The sequence below is a fragment of the Stenella coeruleoalba genome (genome assembly GCF_951394435.1).
Source record: "Stenella coeruleoalba genome assembly, chromosome: 14".
Taxonomy (NCBI): domain Eukaryota; kingdom Metazoa; phylum Chordata; class Mammalia; order Artiodactyla; family Delphinidae; genus Stenella; species Stenella coeruleoalba.
In genome coordinates, this window is record NC_137160.1 from 62,936,232 (window position 1) to 62,955,499 (window position 19,268).

The 19,268-nt window shown below is 60.8% G+C and overlaps 2 protein-coding genes across 5 annotated transcripts; both read right to left on the bottom strand.

The window, feature by feature from the left end:
• Positions 1-366: 366 nt before the first annotated feature.
• Positions 367-1,244, bottom strand: GP1BB (glycoprotein Ib platelet subunit beta). The gene has a single exon (XM_079943446.1). It carries the CDS (start codon positions 992-994, stop codon positions 410-412), a length of 585 nt encoding a protein of 194 aa, XP_079799572.1. The 5' UTR covers positions 995-1,244; the 3' UTR covers positions 367-409.
• A 100-nt stretch (positions 1,245-1,344) lies between these two features.
• SEPTIN5 (septin 5) lies at positions 1,345-9,668 on the bottom strand. Of its 4 annotated transcripts, none has more exons than XM_079943442.1 (11): positions 5,788-6,528; positions 5,085-5,181; positions 4,897-4,983; positions 4,533-4,656; positions 4,320-4,454; positions 4,097-4,214; positions 3,907-4,008; positions 3,012-3,108; positions 2,792-2,927; positions 2,572-2,674; positions 1,345-2,463 (listed from the first exon to the last, which is right to left on the bottom strand). In XM_079943442.1, exons 1-11 carry the CDS (start codon positions 5,866-5,868, stop codon positions 2,407-2,409), a joined length of 1,137 nt encoding a protein of 378 aa, XP_079799568.1. In that variant the 5' UTR covers positions 5,869-6,528; the 3' UTR covers positions 1,345-2,406. The 4 variants fall into 4 exon arrangements, with proteins under 4 accessions (XP_079799568.1, XP_079799570.1, XP_079799569.1 ...); XM_079943444.1 differs by lacking the exon at positions 5,788-6,528 and adding an exon at positions 9,396-9,403 and having other exon boundaries at positions 1,406-2,463; XM_079943443.1 differs by lacking the exon at positions 5,788-6,528 and adding an exon at positions 5,763-5,771 and having other exon boundaries at positions 1,406-2,463.
• Positions 9,669-19,268: the final 9,600 nt, after the last annotated feature.

Sequence of the window (19,268 nt, forward strand, 5' to 3'; positions counted from 1 at the left end):
CTAGAACTTCTGGGAGAGTCGGTGGCAGGTGAGTTCACTCCCAGACCTTGTGCGCACCCCAGAAGGTGATTTTGGGTGTATGAACATGCGATGTGTCCCCTTGAATCATCCCCGGAGCTCTTTCTGGGTTTGAGGGGGGGATTCCGAGTCGCACGGTGCAGAGATCGGTCGGATGGAGAGCAGGGTTTATTCGCACTGGAGATGGCGTGGGGGGCTCGACTGGTCTGGGCAGCGGCTCGCCCCGGGCCCGCTTCGGCATCCAGGTCCAGGGGGTGCGAGCGTGTCGCCAGCGGTGCGCGCGCAGCAGTGGGGCCCCTGCGCGCGGCCGCGGTGGGGGGAGCGTCTGGGAGATCGTGTGGGCGGAGGATGCGGCCGGAGCGGGGGGCCGTCAGCGGGCCGGCCGCACGGCTCAGCGCCAGTCGCTCGGCTCGGGGGTCGCGGGCTCCTCCGCCAGCGGGGTAGTCAGCGGCCACCGGCGCGCGGCGCGGGCGCGCAGCCTCCGCAGGCGGCACAGCAGCAGCGCCAGCAGCAGCGCGTGCAGCAGCCCAAGGCAGAGTAGCAGGAGCTGCGCCGCTAGCGCCCCGCGGCAGAGCGCGCCAGGCAGGCAGGCGGCGCGCAGCTCCTCCTCCGCCAGGTAGGACAGCAGGCGGCCCCGTAGCGCGGGGGGCGCGGCGCAGCGCAGGTCGCGGTAGGGCTCGCGCTCCAGCCGGCCTGCCAGCCAGGCGCGCAGCGGCACCAGGTGGCAGTCGCAGCGCCAGGGGTTGGCGCCCAGGTGCACGACACGCAGCACCGGCAGCACGTCCAGCAGCCCTGGTGGCAACGCCGTCAGGTTGTTGCCCGTCAGCACCAGTTCGGTCGTATCTGGCGGGAAGGCGGCCGGCAGCGAAGCCCACGTCAGCCCGCGGCGCCCGCAGTCCACGCGCGTCCCCGCGCAGCGACACGGGGCCGGGCAGCCAGCGGCCGGGCGGCCCGGCGGCGCGAGCAGCAGAAGCATTAGGCTCAGCGCCCCGCGCGGCCCTGGAAGGGAAGCGCCGCGGTGAGCCCGGCCCTTGGGGCTCCTGGGCGGGGTCCCGGGGCACCCGCGTGCCCCCCATCACCCGCGAGCCTCTCCACCCCGACAGCCCGGCACCGGCTGGAAGTGCCCTCTAAGTCTGACCCAAACCTCTCCCGACTACAGCCCAGAGGACAGAGCACCTCCCCACCGGACTCTACTCAGGGAGCGGCCTGGCCCGGGCAGACCCCAGACTCACCGGAGCCCATGGCGAGAGGACAGCGGTCCAGCTAGCTCTGGAGCGCCAGGCAGCAGCCGCAGAACCGGGCGATAAAGCCGCCCCGCCCCTGCCAGTCCCCGGCGCACCCGCTGAACCGACCACAGCCCCGTCGCAAATAACCAGTAGGCCAAGCCGGCAGCGCAGATAGAGCGCTATCGCCAGGCTGCCGGCCGACCGGGCTTCCGCCCCACTCGCTCCCAGGGGCGCACGGAGCACTCGGACACTCTCTTCGACGTTCACCAACATTGTTCTCCCGTCACCAGGACAGGACGCAGCATTCACAACTGAACAAACTGGAGAATGGGGCTTGGGGGCAGGGATCATGCGGGTGGAGGGATGGGGGACCAGGGGCTCAGGAACCCGGGGCAACAGTGCTGCTGCGGGGAACAGGCCTCCAGCGACCAACAGGGAAGGGTGGTCCAGGGATGGGGGTTGCCAGTTTGCCCACCACCCACTGCTCCTGGAGCCGGGCCATGGCCGTGGGGGAGGGGCGTAGGCAGCCCCATTATTCCTCCCCAGCAGCCAGCTGGCCTCCTAAGGTCTGGAGGGATCCTAATTGCTTCGGCTGTCCAACCTGCCCGCTGAGCTACCTGGTGAGTGGGTGAGGAGGTAAGAAGGACCTGGCCCACCTCAGCACAAAGTGAGGGCTCCCAAGTTCACTCTGCAGCCCTGGGCAGGGAATAGGCCCAGGATCCTGCAGACCTGCTCCCCTATTCTGCCTTGGTTTACCTGCCCATCTGAGTAGGGTCTGGAATCTAAGTGCTGTGACCTTCTGGGTTGGGGGGAGATCTCAGAAGTCACCACTCAACTTAGCTCCTGCTCCCCCAAGGCCAGAGAGGGCTGGCTGTGGGGGCCATTGTCCAGGCCCCTTGGAAGCAGACACAAATGACGGGAGGGGCTGATGCTGAGAATAAATTAGGGCTGGCTGGGGGCTGCGACCCCGCGTCTCTGGGTCAGTTCAGGAACAGTAGGAAAAAGTCCAGGTCTGGGCCACTCTGCAATTGGGGTTGTGTCCAGGCCTGTTAGCGATCCAGACGAATCCGGTGTCGAGTCCAGGCCAGTCGGGGTCCAGGGGTGGGAAGGGCCAGCCTGGAAACTGGCAGTATATCCATGGAAAAGTGGGGCTGTGGTGGGGTCACTGGTCCTGCATTTGCTGCTTCATTTTCTGCAGCATCTCCTGCATGCGCCTTAGCTAGGGGGGCGGGGCAGGAACAACGGAGGATGGGGTGAGAAGTGCGATGGGACGGGCCTGGCCCTGTCCCCACCCCCAGCCCCTGCTCCTCCCCTGCTGCCTACCAACCTCCTCATCCTTCATCCTGATGAGCTTCTCCGTCTCAGCATCGGGGGTTGGCAGTGGCAGGATGGGGATGGGGCTCTCCATGCGGCTGTCCTGCGTCAGTTTGCTGCAGGGTGGACACCAGGGAGAAGCTGCTGGGGGTTGGGCTGACCCTCGATACCCTGTGGCTCCCACACCTCTGGGTGGGGGTCAGGGCAGGTCCGAGGGCGGGTGGGTCACGCACCTGGTCATCTGCTGGATGCAGTGCGCTCGGTAGTTCTCGTAGTGCACGTCGCATGTCACGTCCTTGAGGTCATGCATGTGTGTACGGATGAGCATGTTGCGAAGCTTCACGAAGTCGCAGTGTGCCTGGTTCTCCACTGTGGGCGGGGGCAGGCGGTGGGTGAGGCGCCGGCCCAGGGGAGCCTTCCCACCCAAATGCTGTGCCCCAGGCCTCGACTCACCCTCCACGATCCCCCAGGGGTACAGACGCCCCCGGACCCGCTGCCCCTTGGCCTCCACCACCGTGTTGCTGCCGATGACAGCGAAGGGTGCGCTCTCCTGGGGGGGCAGGTGCAAGGGCTCACTCCCAGTTAGCATGGGTGTGGGGTCAGTGGTGGGAGAGGGGCATGGGCACTAAGCACCTGGCCCGCCCCTCCACAATGACCCTCAACAAGCTCTCCCCAAAGAGACCCTGTTGTCCCCACCTCTGGCCTCTCTGTTGCCAGCTGAAGCCAGAACTGGTACAGCTTACACCTTAGGGCTTTTGCTGGGCCGTGCCCATCAGATGTACCCCCCCTCCTGATACCCCCACCACCAACAGCCACTCCATCTAGTGCCTCCCCATTCCTTTCCCAGGGCAGAGCCCATGCCTCCTGTTAGTGATACCCCTGCTGACTTCGGGGTGAAAGGTCCACCCTGCTCCTGGCTCGGTGGCCACCTGTCCCGAGCTTGGGCTTGCCATCACCACTCTAACCCCCGGGGCACTCAAAGCCACCCCCCCTCCCCCCGGAGCTCAGAATTCTGGGAGCCAGGACATGCACAGGCCTGGGGCCATTGGACTAGGCCCTTCTGTGGGTGAAGCATGGCGAGGGGGCTGAGAGAAGGGCCAGGGTGGGGGCCTGGCCAGTGGCTGTGCCTTTAGATCCTGGCAAGCATTCCATGACCTATTAACTACATGGGGACCCAACTACACAAGCCAGCAGGGGACCTGGGCCGCCCTAGCCCCAGCCCCAGGTGAAGACTCTACGGCCTGGACAAAACACTCCTGCCCCCCAGGTCAGACCTGGGCCCGGGCCCTCCTCCCGACCTGGTGTAAAGTGGCCTCTGGGTCCCTCACCCCCAGTGCTGCAGCCTCACCTTCAGTTCCCGGTCCTGCTGCTTAAACTCCTCGTCCTCGTCCGAGTCACACTCAGGAAACTGGTAAACGTGGATCCCAAACTTGTCGATCTCCTCCCGGATCTGCGGCAGGCAAGGGCCATCAGGTGAGGGGCTGGTGCCCTTGGCCCCACCAGAGTCCCCGCTGCGCCCCGCGACCGCACAGGCTCACCCGCTCCTTCAGCTTCCGGATCTCACCGGGGACGAGACAGTCGGCTTTGGCAATGAGGGGCACGATGTTCACCTTCTCGTGCAGGGCTTTCATGAAGCCCACGTCCACTGGCCGCAGCCTGTGGAGAGCAGCCGGGGCGAGGGGCTCATGGGGGGGTGGTGGTGGGAGGGGGCGCCGCAGGGATGGGCAGGACCCGCACCCCTGGCCCGGGGTAGCCACCTACCCGTGCCCAAAAGGGGAAATGAAGTACAAGCAGCAGTGCACACGGTTGTCCTGGATGTTCTTGCGGTTGAGGCCACTCTCGTCCCGGAAATACTGCTCAAACTGCTGGTCCACGTAGTCGGTGATGGGCTTCCAGCTGGGGGCAGGGGGCACATGAGGCCAGGCTGGTGGCTGGTGGCCAGGGGCCAGGGCAGACCGGGCAGGCCTTCCTCACCACTCAGAGTTGTTGACGGCGTCCCCGAAGCCTGGTGTGTCCACAATGGTGAGCTTCAGCTTGACCCCCTTCTCCTCAATGTCCACCGTGTGCTTCAGGATCTCGACCGTCTGGCTGATGCGCTCTGTGGCAAGGCGGGTGGGGGGACAGACCCTCACAGACCCTCTGTGACCCTCACTCCCACCCCGGGCAGCCCAGACCCTTGTTCTCATCCCTGGCTATGTGGCCCGGCGGTGACCTGGACCCTGAACGGGAGACCCATGCTTCGGGGACAGAGGAGCAGGGCTGGACCTGGAAGGAGCCCTTGGAGAGGTCACCCAGCAGGGGATGGTGGCAGCGCCAGGGCCGCGTGGGGCCCACTCACCCTCAGCACTGAGCAGCTTCCGTTCCTTGTACAAGTCAGTCAGGAAGAGGCTGTGGACCAGTGTGGACTTCCCCAGGCCCGACTCCCCTGCCCACAGGTGCAGTGAGGACGTCGGGTCAGGTCCCAGGCCCCAGACAGAGCCTGGCTGCCAGTGCCCCACCCCACGCCCTGGAGGCCGGCCCACTCACCCGCCACCATGAGCGTGAAGTCGAAGCCCTTCTTCACAGACTTGCGGTGCACCTGATTGGGCAGTGTGGCGAAGCCCACGTACTGCTTGTCGATGTCCTGGCGGGGGCGGGCGGGTCAGGGGCACGCTGGGGTTCCTGGGGCAGCCCGGTGCCTTGGCCCCTACCCAGCTCAGGCCAGGGGGCAGCAGGGCAGAGTCCCCAGGGAGGGGGCATCTCAATGGCAGAAGTGGGTGAGGGCCTGTGGGCAAAGGCCCTGGAGGTGGAAGGCAGGTGGGGGTGGAGGGTGGAGGCGCCCGCGAGGGCTTCGCAGGGACCGAGATGGAGTCTGTGTGCGTGTGGAGGGAGGTGGCAGGCACAGCGGGCAAGGCGGTGTCCCCCCTTGGGCGGTGGGCAGAGGGCACCAGGACCCAGACCCCTCACACACGCCCAAGGCCCTCAGAGGCTGGAAAAGCCCCCACCTCAATACTCACCCCTCCCGAGTGTAAGGGGTGGGAGGCCCCGTCTGGCCCCGATCCAGCCGCGGGGGTGGCTGGCTGCGGCGACGGCGGAGCAGGGGCTATTTATAGACAGCGGCGCCCAGCCTCCCGCGGCCTCCGGCGCCCACCCCAGGACCCCGGCCCTGCGGCTCCCGTCGCATCCCCAGTCCGTGCGCGGGGGGCGGGCGCACAGCTGACCCACCTTCCGCTCCCCTCTCCACACACACCTTGAGCCGCCTCTGGGCCTGGGTCCGCGGCGACAGCAGCTGCTCCACCAGGCGGTCCTGGGGTGCCGCCAGCGAGTCCATCGCAGCGACCCCGGGACCTTGCCCGCTGCGCTGGGGCCCAGAGTGCGTCAGGCCCACCCGGCGTAGCTGTGCGCCAGGGGCTCGCGCGCTGTGCGGCCCCGAGGCCCTGTTCTCGCCCCCGGGTTACGGGTTACGGACGCGGGAACTGAAGCCCGGAGGGGCGGCGCTCACGCGATGCCGGGACCCCGAGGCCACCAAGCCGCTCGCCGGCCCTAGGCGGGCCTGCCCCTGGCACAGGCGGGCCCTCGCGCCGGAGAGGAGCGCGCGGTCTCCGGGAGACAGTCGCCTGGAAATTGGGCCGCGCGGGCGGAGCCACGGAGCTGAGGAGGGCAGGGCCCAGCTCGGCGGGCTGGCGGGCGGCTGCGCGCGGAGCGGCGCGGCTCAGGCCGTCAGTCCAGCGACTACACAGCCGGGTGGGCGGGGGACCGGGTCCACGGCCGGGTCTGCGCTGCCGCGTCCCGCCTGCCAGAGGGCGCCCGAGTACGCCCCCATCCACGCGTGCGCCCGCGGGAGCCCGCCCGGTCCCCCTACTCTCCCGCGGCGGTGTCACAGAGGCGCCCCCAGCTACCCACCGATGCACGGCCCGCCCCTCGCGTGTGTGCGCGTGTGTCTGGAGAATTCTTACCGCCGTGGCCGCCGAGAGAAGTTGGGAACCTGCGAGGGCAGAGCCCACCTCCCCACCCAGGCCCGCGGAGGCTTACGTTTGGGGAAGGGAGCGATCAGAGCACTAGATGCCCAACCCCTACCCCACCTCTGCAAACTTGGAAGCTGTGGCCAGTGCGTAGCTCCACAAACCCGCCGGCCAGCCCTGCGCTGCCACCTCTGCCCCCAGACAGCCGCTGCCAGCAGAGGTAGGGGGTGCTGGAGTGAACCCTTCCCCCTAAGGGGGACACTCCCTCTGAGCTTCCACCCTGCTCTCACTTACAGGACTGGGCAACACAGGGCCTGTAGGGCTCCAGCCAGCTCAGCCCTCACACCTGTGCGGCCACTCCAGGGACCACAGGGGTCTCCTGAGCCCCCAAACCCTTCCTCACTGACCCTACCCGCAGGACCCACCAGAATCTGAACAAGCCAGCACCAGCCCGGTGGCAAGGGAGGCCTGCAAAGGAGCTGGGGATCCAAAGAGACGTGTCCCTGGACTGTGCGTCAGTGGGAACGGGAGGCCCCACAGTTCTCCCCCACCTAGGCCCTCCCTTCTTGGCTCCCCGCTTAAGGGGCCTCTGTCCCCCTGTCTAGGCTCATGCTGCTGCTGTGTGGCCTGGAGGCCGCTGGCACCTGGGGAGGAGGGGTGGGCCCGCTGCTGGGAACAGGGGAGCCTTTCATCCGAGAGGGGGGGAGCCACAGGCCCCAGCTCCCCAGCCCGCCCCCAGCCCTGGCTCTGAGAAAGCCTCTGCGCTGGCCCCAGCCCTCCACCACGCAGACCTGCGAGGGGCCTTGGGGCTGAGTCCCACCCAGCCTCCACCCCCGGCTCCAATTTAGACATGGCCCCTCGGCCCACTTCCTGCCCAGACAGGCTGACATCTCGGGCCCAGGGCATCTCCAGGAGGACAGACAGAGCTGGCACCCCACAGCCTGGTGCCTGATGGGCTCGTTGCCCCCAGAAGGCCTCAGTTTCCCCATCGGTAAGGCACAGCCTCAGTGGAGGTCCGGGTCAGGGGGACAAGACCAGCTCCCTGCCTGCCTGCCCTGTCCCCTGACTTCGTCCAGATGGGGCCTGGGGATTCCCTGGGGGATCCCCAAGGAAGGGGCCCTTCCACTCCCTTTCTCTGGCCCCCGAGGCACAACAAATACTCCTCAGGACTTCCCGAGCCACAGACACTGCTGCGCCCACCTCCTCCCCACCTCCTCCTGGTGCCTGACACTCTCGAGGCATTTCCATTCTTAGAACCACCCCAGCTGCCAGAGCCAGTGAAGGCCCCACCACTGCTAGAGATGGGGTGGGAGTTGGAGGAGGGAGCACAGAGGACCACCAGAGCCCTCCCCAGTGTCTGAGATGGGTGGGCACAGAGGGGGCCCACAGAGCTCCCCTGCCCCCTTTCCCAGAGTGCAGACAGACTGAGTCTCAGTAACACCAACCATGGAACAGCAAAGTTACTGCAGGCTTCCGGCTCCCCCAGACCCACGGGGAGCCTTCCCCAAACACCAGGCTCCCTGGCCCTGCGCCCAGGGAACCCCACACCCCACCCGCATAATGCTCTCTCCCTCTGGTCCTAGGAGCAGGGGACAGGTAAGGCTGGTCCTAGCTGAGCTCCAGGAGGGGTAGACAGGCCTGAAGGGGCTCGAGCCTCAGCAGGGGGGTCCCTGAGTGCCCACAGGCCCAGGACAAGGGGGGCTGGTCTCCCAGGCCTTCCCTCTTTCTCTCCCTTGAACAATAGCTTGGTGGCAGTGTGTCCCTGCATCTCCTTCATTGTTTGACCCGCCATGATGGGGAGGCAGCTCTTGTCCCGGGCTCCCCGGGGAGCCCCTTGCTGGCAGGATGAGGTGGTCGTGGCCCCTCCCTGTGAGCCTCACCCGTCCCAGGGTGGGGCGTATCCCTGCTAGGGGCCTGGCACTGGGCAGGAGTGACTCCCAGCCCCCACCCCACCTGCTGGGCCACTCCTGGCCCGCCTGCCCCACCTAGGCCAAGACTTCGGGTTCCACCCAGCATCCACCCAGGGTGTGAGCCCCCATCCCAGACGAGGGTTGCCAAGGCCACCCTGATGCCAGAGTTGGGCTCTTCTTTTCTGCCCTAAACATGGCTGAGCTCAAGCCAGAGAGGCCCCCAGCAGGGCTGCCCCAGAACCCCCAGCTCCCCCCGGTTACCCACCCCCCCACGCCCTCTTGGGGTCTTCTAGCTGTTTAAACCTGACCTCAGCTAGGTTCACAGCGAGTACCCAGGCCAGCCTCCTGTCTGACCCTCTATTCCTGGAGGCTGGGGTCTAGGCCGGCCCTTTGAGAAATCGGTTTGTACCCCCTAGATCTGAAGACTGGTGCTGGGCACCGGGATGACTCAGACCAGGCCCTGGAGACTCCCAGTCTGGGGAAGAGGCCTGGCCACAGATCAGCCCACTCACATTGGTGTGTGTGGAGAGGAGGCATAAGATGCAGAGAAGTTGGGTGGGGTGGCCAGAGGTTCCCCTGTGGGGCTGCTCAGGGACTGGCCCTGGCTGGTGGACTCAAACCCCTCCCCCCCAGCCCGTGGCCTTTCATGACCATGGTCTCACACAGGACCCCCAGCACACGGCCACGGGCCAGGTCAGCAAAGAGAGGCTGGTGCTGGACCAGTGGGAGAGGGGCACCCGGCCCATCCCCCATCCGGGAAGGAGCGCACGCCATGCCTCGAGGGTCAGGAGCCAGGCCCGGAGGCACTGCGGCCGCTCCTCCCCTCTGCAGCCCCGGGTTGGCGGCACTGCCCAGGCTGACAATCGGTTATCGGTTATCGCGACAGAGCGGGATGACGGCCGGCGGGGGCGGGGTCGCGTTGGGGCGCAGCGCGTTGGTGGCACAATGGGTGACAGAGGGCCAGGTGAGCGACGGCGCACACGTACCTGCTTGTCCTCTGCGGGGTCGGGTGGGGTCGGGGGTCGGGTCGGGGTCCGGGCCCGGGCCGGCGGGCGGGGGAAAGACCGAGACACACGGTGAGAGGCGTGCGGGCGGCGGGGACAAAGGAGTGCGCGCGCGCGCGCGGGCGGGCGCCGGGCTCACCTGGGGTCGCCAGCTTGCTCTTGTACCGCAGGCCTGTGCTCATGGTGGCCGCCGGGGGGACGTGCGCACGGGCGGGGCGGCGACGAGCGGAGGCCGAGGCCGGGCTGCGGGGTGACCGGCCCCTCCGCGCCGCCGCCCGCCCCGCCCGCGCTCCCGCCAGCCAATCGGCGCCCGCCGCGCCCACGCGCGACCCGGCGCGGCCAGCGGGGGCGGGGACCCAGGCGCCCCTACAGACCCCGCGCCTGCTGCCTGGGGCGACGCCCTCGCCTCCAGCCGCCCGGACACCGCGAGACCCGCTCTGCGCCCACCCCCGCGGCCGCGCCCCCTGCCCACCTCCCCTCCCCGCTGCCGGGCCCCTGCGCACGTACCCCGCCCTCCACCCCGTCCCTGCCCACAACCCGGCCCCCTGCCCAGACCCGGGCTGACTCCTCTGCCTTCGTGGGACCCCAGTCCAGGCCTGACCTCTGGCCATCCTTGGTGTGGCCCACCTGTAAAGCCTGCCCCTGGGGTCTCCCGCCTCATGCCACTTCCCCGCCCCACCCCCCCCCCCACCCCGGCATGCTCTGCCCACTGAGGTCAGTGGATGCCCCTCCTCACCTCATCAGGATGGACGCCGGAGGCTTTGGCCTGGGGAGTCCTGCTCCTGGCCGTGGCAGGAAAGGTGATGGTCACTGTGCGGAAAGCTTGATGCGTGGCGGGGGACCAGCCCCAGCTCCTCTCCTGCAGCTGCTCGGTGCTCTGCAAGCCCACACACCTGGGCCGTTAGCCGGCCCCCTTTCCAGGATTATTGGTGGGGAATGAGCCGCCATCCTGGACAGGATGGGCCCAACCTGAGGCCTGCGCCCCCCATGCCCACCTCGGCACCCTCTGTTCTGCAGACCCAGAGGCAGACTGCTAGCACCCTGAGAAGGGTTGCAGGGGGCCCCCCAGGGCACTGCGAAGGCGGGGCAGGTCAGGGCCTGCACCCCACTTACAGATGGGAAGGTGAGGACTCACCAGCATGAGTGCCTCTTGTCTCTTCGGTCACTGCCACACTCCCAGGTGCCCTTGGCCTGGACCTCCCCGGAGTGCCCCCAGGAGGCACGTCTGGAGCTTTCAGTCCCCCAGAAAGTGACAGTTGGGTCAGTGGTCACCAGCTTCCCAGGTGAGGGAGGGTCCTGTGTGGGAGAAGGCCTGCTGCCCCCTCCACAGGCAGGAAGCCCCGTCCCTCCCTGCCCTCCTGCACCCCTTCCTCCCTCCGCTGGCCTGTGGGCTCCTCCACCTCTGAGCACCAGCACCGGGCAGAGTTGTTTCACCTCTAAGTGAAAAAGCCACGAGAGCAGCACCATCACTCTGCGAAATCCTGGGGCCAGGTTGAGCCTGTTTCCCTTTACCAGACTATCGCCTGCTCCAGCACTGCGATGTGTGGGGACGGTCCACCGCCCCCACCCCTCACCCAGGCCTTGGGGCCAGATGTGTTTGGAATTCAGAATTTTTGTACATCTCATACATTACATGATACCTCATTGGACGCTGGGGCTGCACCCCGTAATCAGGCACATTAAGATTTTTGTACTGAGGGACTTCCCTGGTGGTCCAGTGGTTAAGACTCTGCACTTCCACTCCGTGCTGGTTTGATCCCTGGTTGGGGAACTAAGGTCCTGCATGCCGCTCTGCGTGGCCAAACGATATTAAAAAAAAATTTTTTTTAAAGATTTTTCTACTGAAACACAACCGTTCACACGAACTGGAATAAATAAAGATCAGAGTAAATGTATATCAGTTCAAGGCTGGCTTTGCCACCAAGTTTTGAAAACCTTTGTTTCATATCTTTAGGGAATTTGGAATTGTGGATAAAGGAGTGGGGCTGGAGGGGACACTCTGAGTGCCAGGCAGGACTTCTGAGCCTTCATCAGCCCTGAGGGGCTCGGTGAGAACCCCGTCTCAGGGGACCTGGAGCTTTGCAAAATGGGTCAATCGGGCAGTGAAACGTGACAGTTCGACATTTAGCACAGACTGAGCCAGGCGAGCTTGTGCCTGTGGGGACATAGGAGGAGAGACAGGAGCCTGTCCCCAACAGGGCAGATGTGCCCCTGCAAAGTGCCCAATAGCACTGCCCTCCTTGGGTCGGGAAGGGCTCCAGGCAGCCCCCTGTCAGGGGGTTTGAACACGGCCTTGAGGGGACTGGACTGCAGGTCAAGGGCCTAGCTTGGCTAAATCACGGATTTTAAAACAATCCTGGAGATGGGACCAGAAAGGGTGAGGGGTACCACATAAACAGGGTCTTTTTCATTAAAGTAAGTGTATCCAAAGGAGTGTGTGCATAAGCGCAGTTGGGCTAGAGCCCAGCATCTCAGGCCTGGAGAACCAGCATGGAGCTGATGGAAAGAGGACGGGGAGCCGCTCCCGGAAGCAGATGTCAGGGGCAGGCCTGGGTCAGGCCTCCTGTGAAATCCCTGGGGGTGACTGTGGGCTGCTGGCCAGGAAAGGGGAGGGGCCCGCTTCGAGCCTTGGGGCTGTGGTCGCCTACCACTGTGAGTGCAGGGGACAGCCTGGATCCCACCACAGACACTGGGGCTGCCCCGTCTAGTTGGAGACCTCAGGTGACAGCATCCATGGCTGGACAGGCAAAGTAAGAGCCTGGGCACTGGCCAGCGGATTCAGAGGACGCGTCTCCAGCTCTGCCAGGTGGGACGGCAAAGGGCTTTTTCTGGTTTCTTGAGCCTGGATGCTGCCAACTGACGGCCAAGTGAAACACTTACACGTCCCCTGCCCATCAAAGGGCACAACCCTGGGGACGTGTGACTTTGGGAAGGAGCGTGGTAGGCGTGGCCCAGCCATTGCACTTCCCACTTCAGGGCTGTGGTTGGAGGAAAACCCAGCCTCCCTGGTGGGGTCTGAGCCTGCTCCCCCCACAGGAGCAGAAATGCTGGCTGTGGTACAGAGACAAGTAAGGAAGATGTTCCTGGGTGGGAAAAATGCTACTTTTTAATTCATAAGAAAAAGAAGTTAATGAGTGAAAAAATAAGCTACACCCAGAAAAATCTCTTCAACCAACGTGGGCTACAAATAGCTTGACGCTTTTCAGAAAAAAAACTCTTTTTAGTTAGGAAATTCTCAAGAGGCTACATTTAGCCAGTGCCGTATCTCTCTTTCCGTCAGCACAGGCTTGTGGGCATCTGTGGTCACACAGGACAGACAGGAGCTTGTGCCTCCATGTGAACCACAGCGACGGTTCACCGTGAAGTGAACACCATGGAGGTAAGCAGTTTGTCCAGGTGACACACGGGTGTCAGGTGGAGCAGGGACCACTGGTGACAAAGCTCCAGAACAGTCCATCTGAGGCCAAGGATGAGGGCAGAAGTCAAGCTGGACGCAGCTTTGTCATCGACACCCCCTCACGGGGGGCTGGAGGGAAGGGCCTGCGGGTCACGCCAGCCCGAGGAGGTCAAACCACCTCTTTGAAGAAAGGGCCATGACGGAAAGAGGAGAAACACACTGCCCTTCAGGGGGACAAAGAAGGACCTTAGTCAACTCAAAAGGGAGTTAATCCACTGAGAGAAAACTTCCTGATGTGCAGTGACGACCTCGCCCCCATCCCTGCATCCAGACCTGCTCGGAGCCTCAGACCCCATGTGGCTGGGACTGCAGTCCTCGTGGTGATGGTGTGGGGCTCGAGTCAGACCTGCCCTTCCCGGGACGTGAGGCTCCCAAAACCAGGAGCCTGGAGACAGCCCTCCTGCTCCGACAGCCCTTGGAGAAGCCCCAGCAACGGGGAGGCCCACTCCCCCAGACAAGGCTCAAGGCTGTGATTCCCACAGCCCACCCCAACTGGCCCCAAGTTGGTCCCCTGGGTTGTTCCTGGGAATCTGTGGCCGGGTTTGGGACCAGTGTGCAGAGCAGGCCCAGGTCAAACTCAGTGTCAGCCCAAGAGGAGGATCTACCGCTCTGGTCGATGGGAGGTGCTCTGCTCAGGGCCCCGCCCATGGTGAGCGCCCACCATGATCTGCCCCCCACCCCCACCTGCTTGGCCAATTTCCACATCCAGCCCCGCCTGCCACGCTATCCTGGACACTGCCGTGCGGCGTCCACCTGCTTCTGGCTCAGGCACTGTCCCCTCTGAGGCCCCTGCTCCTCAGTGTCTGATGTTGGGGCCATGGGGGAGCCCAGGCCGGGGTCCTGGGGTCCTCCTCTTTCAGGGTAGCTCCTGGTGTGCAGGAAGGTGAGTCACCTTTCCCACCCCCAACTCCACAGGGGCGAGGGGGCAGGCACAGGGCACTCTTCCGACCTCCCACCTACACAGCCCTCTCTAGGCAGCCCTGCCACGTGCTGGGAGTGGGCATTGGTGGGCTGGTGCACAGACCAGGAAGCGGGGTTCAGAGCGCAGCGAGAGCAAACAGCTGAATGGGGACCTCAGAGCACAGACCTCGGCCCACAGAGGGATGTGACCTGTCCTGTCAAGCAGCCCCATTCACCCCTTCCGCCTTCCGCCCCTGCCTTTGACCACTCACGGGCACTGCTCCCTCACCCCAACCTCCCTAGTTCTGTTGCCCTGGCTCAGCCACCCGGGCACCTGGGCTCCCCTGCTTGCACCTTCTACCCTGCATTGGTGGGTGCGCCCCATGGCTCTGAGCCTCCGGTGCCCTCTGCCCAGACAGCCCTGCCCAGGGAGCCCTGGCGGCGGCTGCCTAGAGCACGGGGTTGTGGGGAGACACGTGTATGCAGGGAGGGGCTGAGGAGAATGCTTTCCTTCATATCTCGTTAGATCGGTGTAACGGGGTCACGACGAGTGAGTTCTCCCCTCTGGTGGACGACAGGCCCATCCATCAAAGGGACACACAGTCCAGAGCAGCTGCCCAGCCAGGAGGGCACTGCCAGCCCTGCCACAGAGGCCCGTGTGCTGCAGGGGACAGAGCCTTGGTCCACACCACGTTCCCCATTCACTGGGCAGCTGGACAGAGGGACAAAGGACGCCTGTGCTCGGCGGCAGTGGGCCAGCCGAGGGACCCAGAGCAGCAGTGGGCGTCCCCTCCCCAGCAAGGGTCAGGGGGACTCCATCCACTGACGATGAGACATGGTCCCTAGGAGAGGAGGCTCAGTTCCGTGTGACTCAGCAAGTTGGCGCTGCCTGACCGTGTGCCCCTGGCCCTCTGAAGGGATGCACGTGGGAGTGGCCGGGGGATGGCTAGGGCCTCCCCCACTGTATGCTGCACCTCTGACTGTCCTCAGTGCAGTTCTGGGCTTTCAAGACTGGCAGAGGTGGAGATGGGAAACGGCGCTAACACGGAGATGCTCCCAGAGGTGCTCATGCATTTAAAAATCCCATGGGAGCACACACTTGCGAAAGGCAGTGCACAGTGACCCAGATCCCGAGGCAGCCAGCCAGGCGGCGCCCTCCCCCGTGACCGCCTTTCTACCAGGGAAGGCCGAGTGTTGGGGTTCCAAAGGCTGGCTCCAGCTCCCCACGGCATCCCAGCCCCGTGTCTGTTGTCTGTCATGTGATCGTCAGGTCAGAGACAGGTCAGAAAATCCCTCGGGAGTAAACAGGATGGACTCAGCTGTGGGGAGGGCTCCAGCTCCCCCTGCCCAGCCACAGCACCCGCCCCAAGCACACGGGCAGCAGGCCCCGGCCACTCCAGGGAAGGGCAAGGATCCAGGGTTTCAGCTCATTCCCCTCCCCACCCCTTGTTCTGGCTGCAGGCCGCCAGAGGCTCCTCTGCAGAACTCTGCCCACCCGAGGCACACACTGCTGAGACCGTGGGGCTGCTCCAAAGCTGAGGGGAACCACAGCTGGGGTCCCCTCTATGTGGGGGAGCAGCAACAGGAGCCCCTGAGCCTCAAATCACCAGTGGCTCGGAATGGAGGGGGAGGCACCCACTCGGCTGCCAAGCCTGAACGCTTCCAGCCAGCATCTCATCAGGGCTGGGCGAGCACGTTCTGATCTAAGAAGCATCACCAGGGTGCATTTGGGAGCTGGACCTGGGGCCACCCAAAGGGACCATGAGGGAGAAAGGAGTCACCGGGCCTCACTCCCCTCTCTCAAGCTCTTGCCAGAGGCTCATCTTTGCAGCCATGACTCTTCACAAGTGCCCTTGGGTGCCAGCACCTTCTGGGGGCGGGGGAGTCCTGCCCCAGGCTCTCACCCCCCAGCTCTCAGCTGGGCCTGGTCTCCTAGGCAGGAGGTACCAGTGATGGCTGACCCTATCCTTCCAATAGGCGGAGGGCACCGGGTGGGCAGGACTGTGCCACTCGCTTGCCCCGCGGCTGCTGCCCTGCCCGGCTGCATCACACAGCAGCACAGGTTGGAGGAAGTGGGGGTTCCTCCCTCCTTCCCTGGGTTTCACACTGGGGGGCCAATAAGCCACAGGCCCCCATGAGATGCTGACCCAGGCCTGGAGAGAGGAGAGGCTGGGCATGAGGGCTGGAGCAGGGTAGGGGGGCCCCAGAAAAGCAGAGAAGGGTGAGGAGGGCATCGTGGGGCATTGCTGGGCTGGTCCCCCACTTGCATGCCACTAGCAGTGGGCCCAGAACACCGGGTTTGGGCCTGGCTGCCAAGACAGCCCTGAAGGCTCTGCCAGACCTCCTGCCCAGGGCCTGGGTCCATAGTTCCCACAAATGACCCGAGTCTAAGCAGGGGTCCAACCAGAGCCCCTCCGAGCCCTCGGATGCTGTGGCCCAGCTGTCCTGAGGTCTGGAGCGGGCCTGCGTCAGTTTCCCAGGGCCCAGCGGGACTGTTTTGGCTGCACCTAGTCCTCGAGGTTATTTTGAGAATGAAAAAGAGAGACCATCAACAACAAAAAGACAACTTAATTCAAAAAGGGCAAGGAACTTGAACTGATGTTTCTCCCAAGAGGAGCTGGCTGAGGATTCCTGAGACCCACCTCATCCCAGCCTCGCCACACCTGGTCCGCACGCCCAGCCCCTCCATGGGCCACCCTACACCCTGGACCTTGGGCCATCTTCAGAGAACCTTCTGGGTGCCACGATACCCTAACTGTCCCTGCTTCGACCACCCTGCCCACCTTTCTTTTTATGGCTCATGCTTTGGGGGTCAAATCTAAGAATTTGTTGCTTAGCCCTAAATCCTAAAGATTTTCTCTTTTTTTCCCTAAAATTTTAGTTTTACATTTTAAATTTAAGTCCATGATTTTATTTTGAGTTAATTTTTATATAAAGTGCAAAACTTAGGTTGAAGTTTTTGTTTGTTTGTGAACGTCCACTTTCTCCCACATTTGTTGCCTCCTTCCTTGATTGAATTGCTTTTGAACTTTTGTCAAAAATCACCTGGGCATGTGTAGCTATTTCTGGATACTCTACTCTGTTTCACTGGCCTAAGTGTCTATCCCTCTGCTACTACCATACAGTTTTAATAACTTTGGCTATAGAATATATATAAATACATAGAATATAAAGAAATCAGGTAGACTGTTTCTTCTCACTTCAGCAAAGTTGCCAAATACAAGGTCAGCATACAAAAATCAATTGTGTTCCTATATACTAGCAATGGACACATGGAAACCAAAATTAGGGAATTACCTGGCGGTCAGTGGTTAGGACTCCCTGCTCTCACTGCCGAGGACCCGGGTTCAATCCCTGGTTGGGGAACTAAGATCCCGCAAGCCTCATGGCACAGACAAAAAAAAAAGAGAAAGAAACCAAAATTAAAAATAAAATGCCATTTACAATCTTTCAAAAAAATGAGACAGGTGTAAATCTAACAAAACATGTATAGGATCTATATGCTGAGAACAGCAAAATGCAGACGAAAGAAATCAAAGAATATCTAAAGAAAAGGAGAGACGTACCGTGTTCGTGGATAGGAAGGCTCAACATTGTAAAGATGTTAGTTCTCCCCAAATTGATATATAGTTATTCCTATCAAATTCCTATATATCAAAATATAAAAATATCAAAATCCCTGCATGATTTTTTGTAGATATGGACAAGGATGTTCTAAAATTTTTATGGAAAATCAAAGGAACTAGAATAGCTAACATTGTTATTTTAACCCATTTAACAGATTGGTCACTCATTTCACTTTTTTGGTTTATTTTAAATTATTTTATTGAAGTAAAATTTACATGCAATGAAATGCACAGATCTTAGTGCTCAGTTCATTGAATTTTGACAAATGTTTAGACCTATATAACTAAAACCTCAATCAAGAGCCATTGTCATTACCCCGTATAGTTTCCCATGCCCCTTCCCAGTCAATCCCACCACCATCAGCCCCTCAAGCCCCAAGCAACCACAGATCTGCTTTCTGTCACCACAGATTAATTTTGCCCATGTAGAACTTCAAGTAAAGGGAATTATACAATATGTATTTTTAAAATCTGACTTTAACTCAGCATAATTATTTTGAGATTAATCCATGTTGATAAGTGTATCAATAGTTCATTATTTTTTTTTACTGCTGAGTAATATTCTATTGTATAGATATACCACAATTTTTTATCCATTCACCACTGATGGACATTTGAGTTACTTCCAGTTTCTGGCTATTACAAATACAGCTGCTATGAGCATGCATGCACAAATCTTTGTTTGGACATATATTTCTTTTTCTCTTGGGTACATAATTAGGAGTAGAATGGCTGAATCATATAGCTGAATGTTTAACTTTATAAGACGCTGTCAAACTGTTTCCAAAGGGGTTGTACCATTTTATTCCCACCAGCAGAGTATGAGAGTTCCAGTTGCTCTGCATCCTTGCCAACACTTATCAGTCTCTTATTTTAGCTATTCTAATCGGCACATAGTGGTCTCTCTCTGCACTTTTCATTTGTATCTCCCTGATGACTAATGATGCTGAGTGTCTCTTTGGTGCTTATTGGCCATTTGTATGTCTTCTTTTATAAAATGTTTATTCAAATCTTTTGCCCATGTTTAAATTGGATTGTTTTTTATAATTGATTTGCAGGAGTTCTTTATATATTCTGGGTATAAGTCCAATGCCAGGTATGTTCACTGCAAATATTTTCTCCCAGACAGTGGCTTGGTTTTCTTTCTTTCTTTAATTTTTTGGCCACACTGCACAGCCTGTGGGATCTTAGTTCCCCCGACCAGGGATCGAACCCATGCCCCCTGCATTAGAAGCTTGGAGTCTTAACCACTGGACTGCCAGGGAAGTCCCAGTTTTCATTTTCTTAATGATGTCTTTTAAGAAACAGATGTTTATAATTTTGATAAATTCCAATTTATGGATTTTTCATTTTCTATCTCAAGCTTCTTTTGGCCTCTCCAAGAAATCTTTGCCTACTTACTCCAAGGTCATGAGTATATTCTTTTCTGTTTTGCTATAAGCTTTATAGTTTTGGTGTTATATTTAGGACTGTGATCCATCGTGAATTAATTTTTGTGTATGGTGTTAGGTAGAGGTCATAATGCACCCCCACCCAAGTTTATCCAACAGTTCTAACACCATTTGTTGAAAAAATTTAACTTTCTCCATTGAATTGCCATGACACCTTTGATGAAAATCAAGATTTTGGCTATCTTGTGGATCTCTTTTCTGGACCCTGTTCTGAAATGGTTATCTGTTGCTGCAAAACAATTCAAAACATAGTGACTTAAAACATCAATTTAGTCATTTTTTAATCTACCGTGGTTTCTATGGGTCAGAAATTCAGGAGGGCTCAGCTGGGTAGTTCGTGTGATTTCAGGCAGGGTCTAGAGCTGGAGCAGCTGTCTGGACGCCTCCCTTTCCATGAAGTCTTGGAGCTTCTTCCCATCTC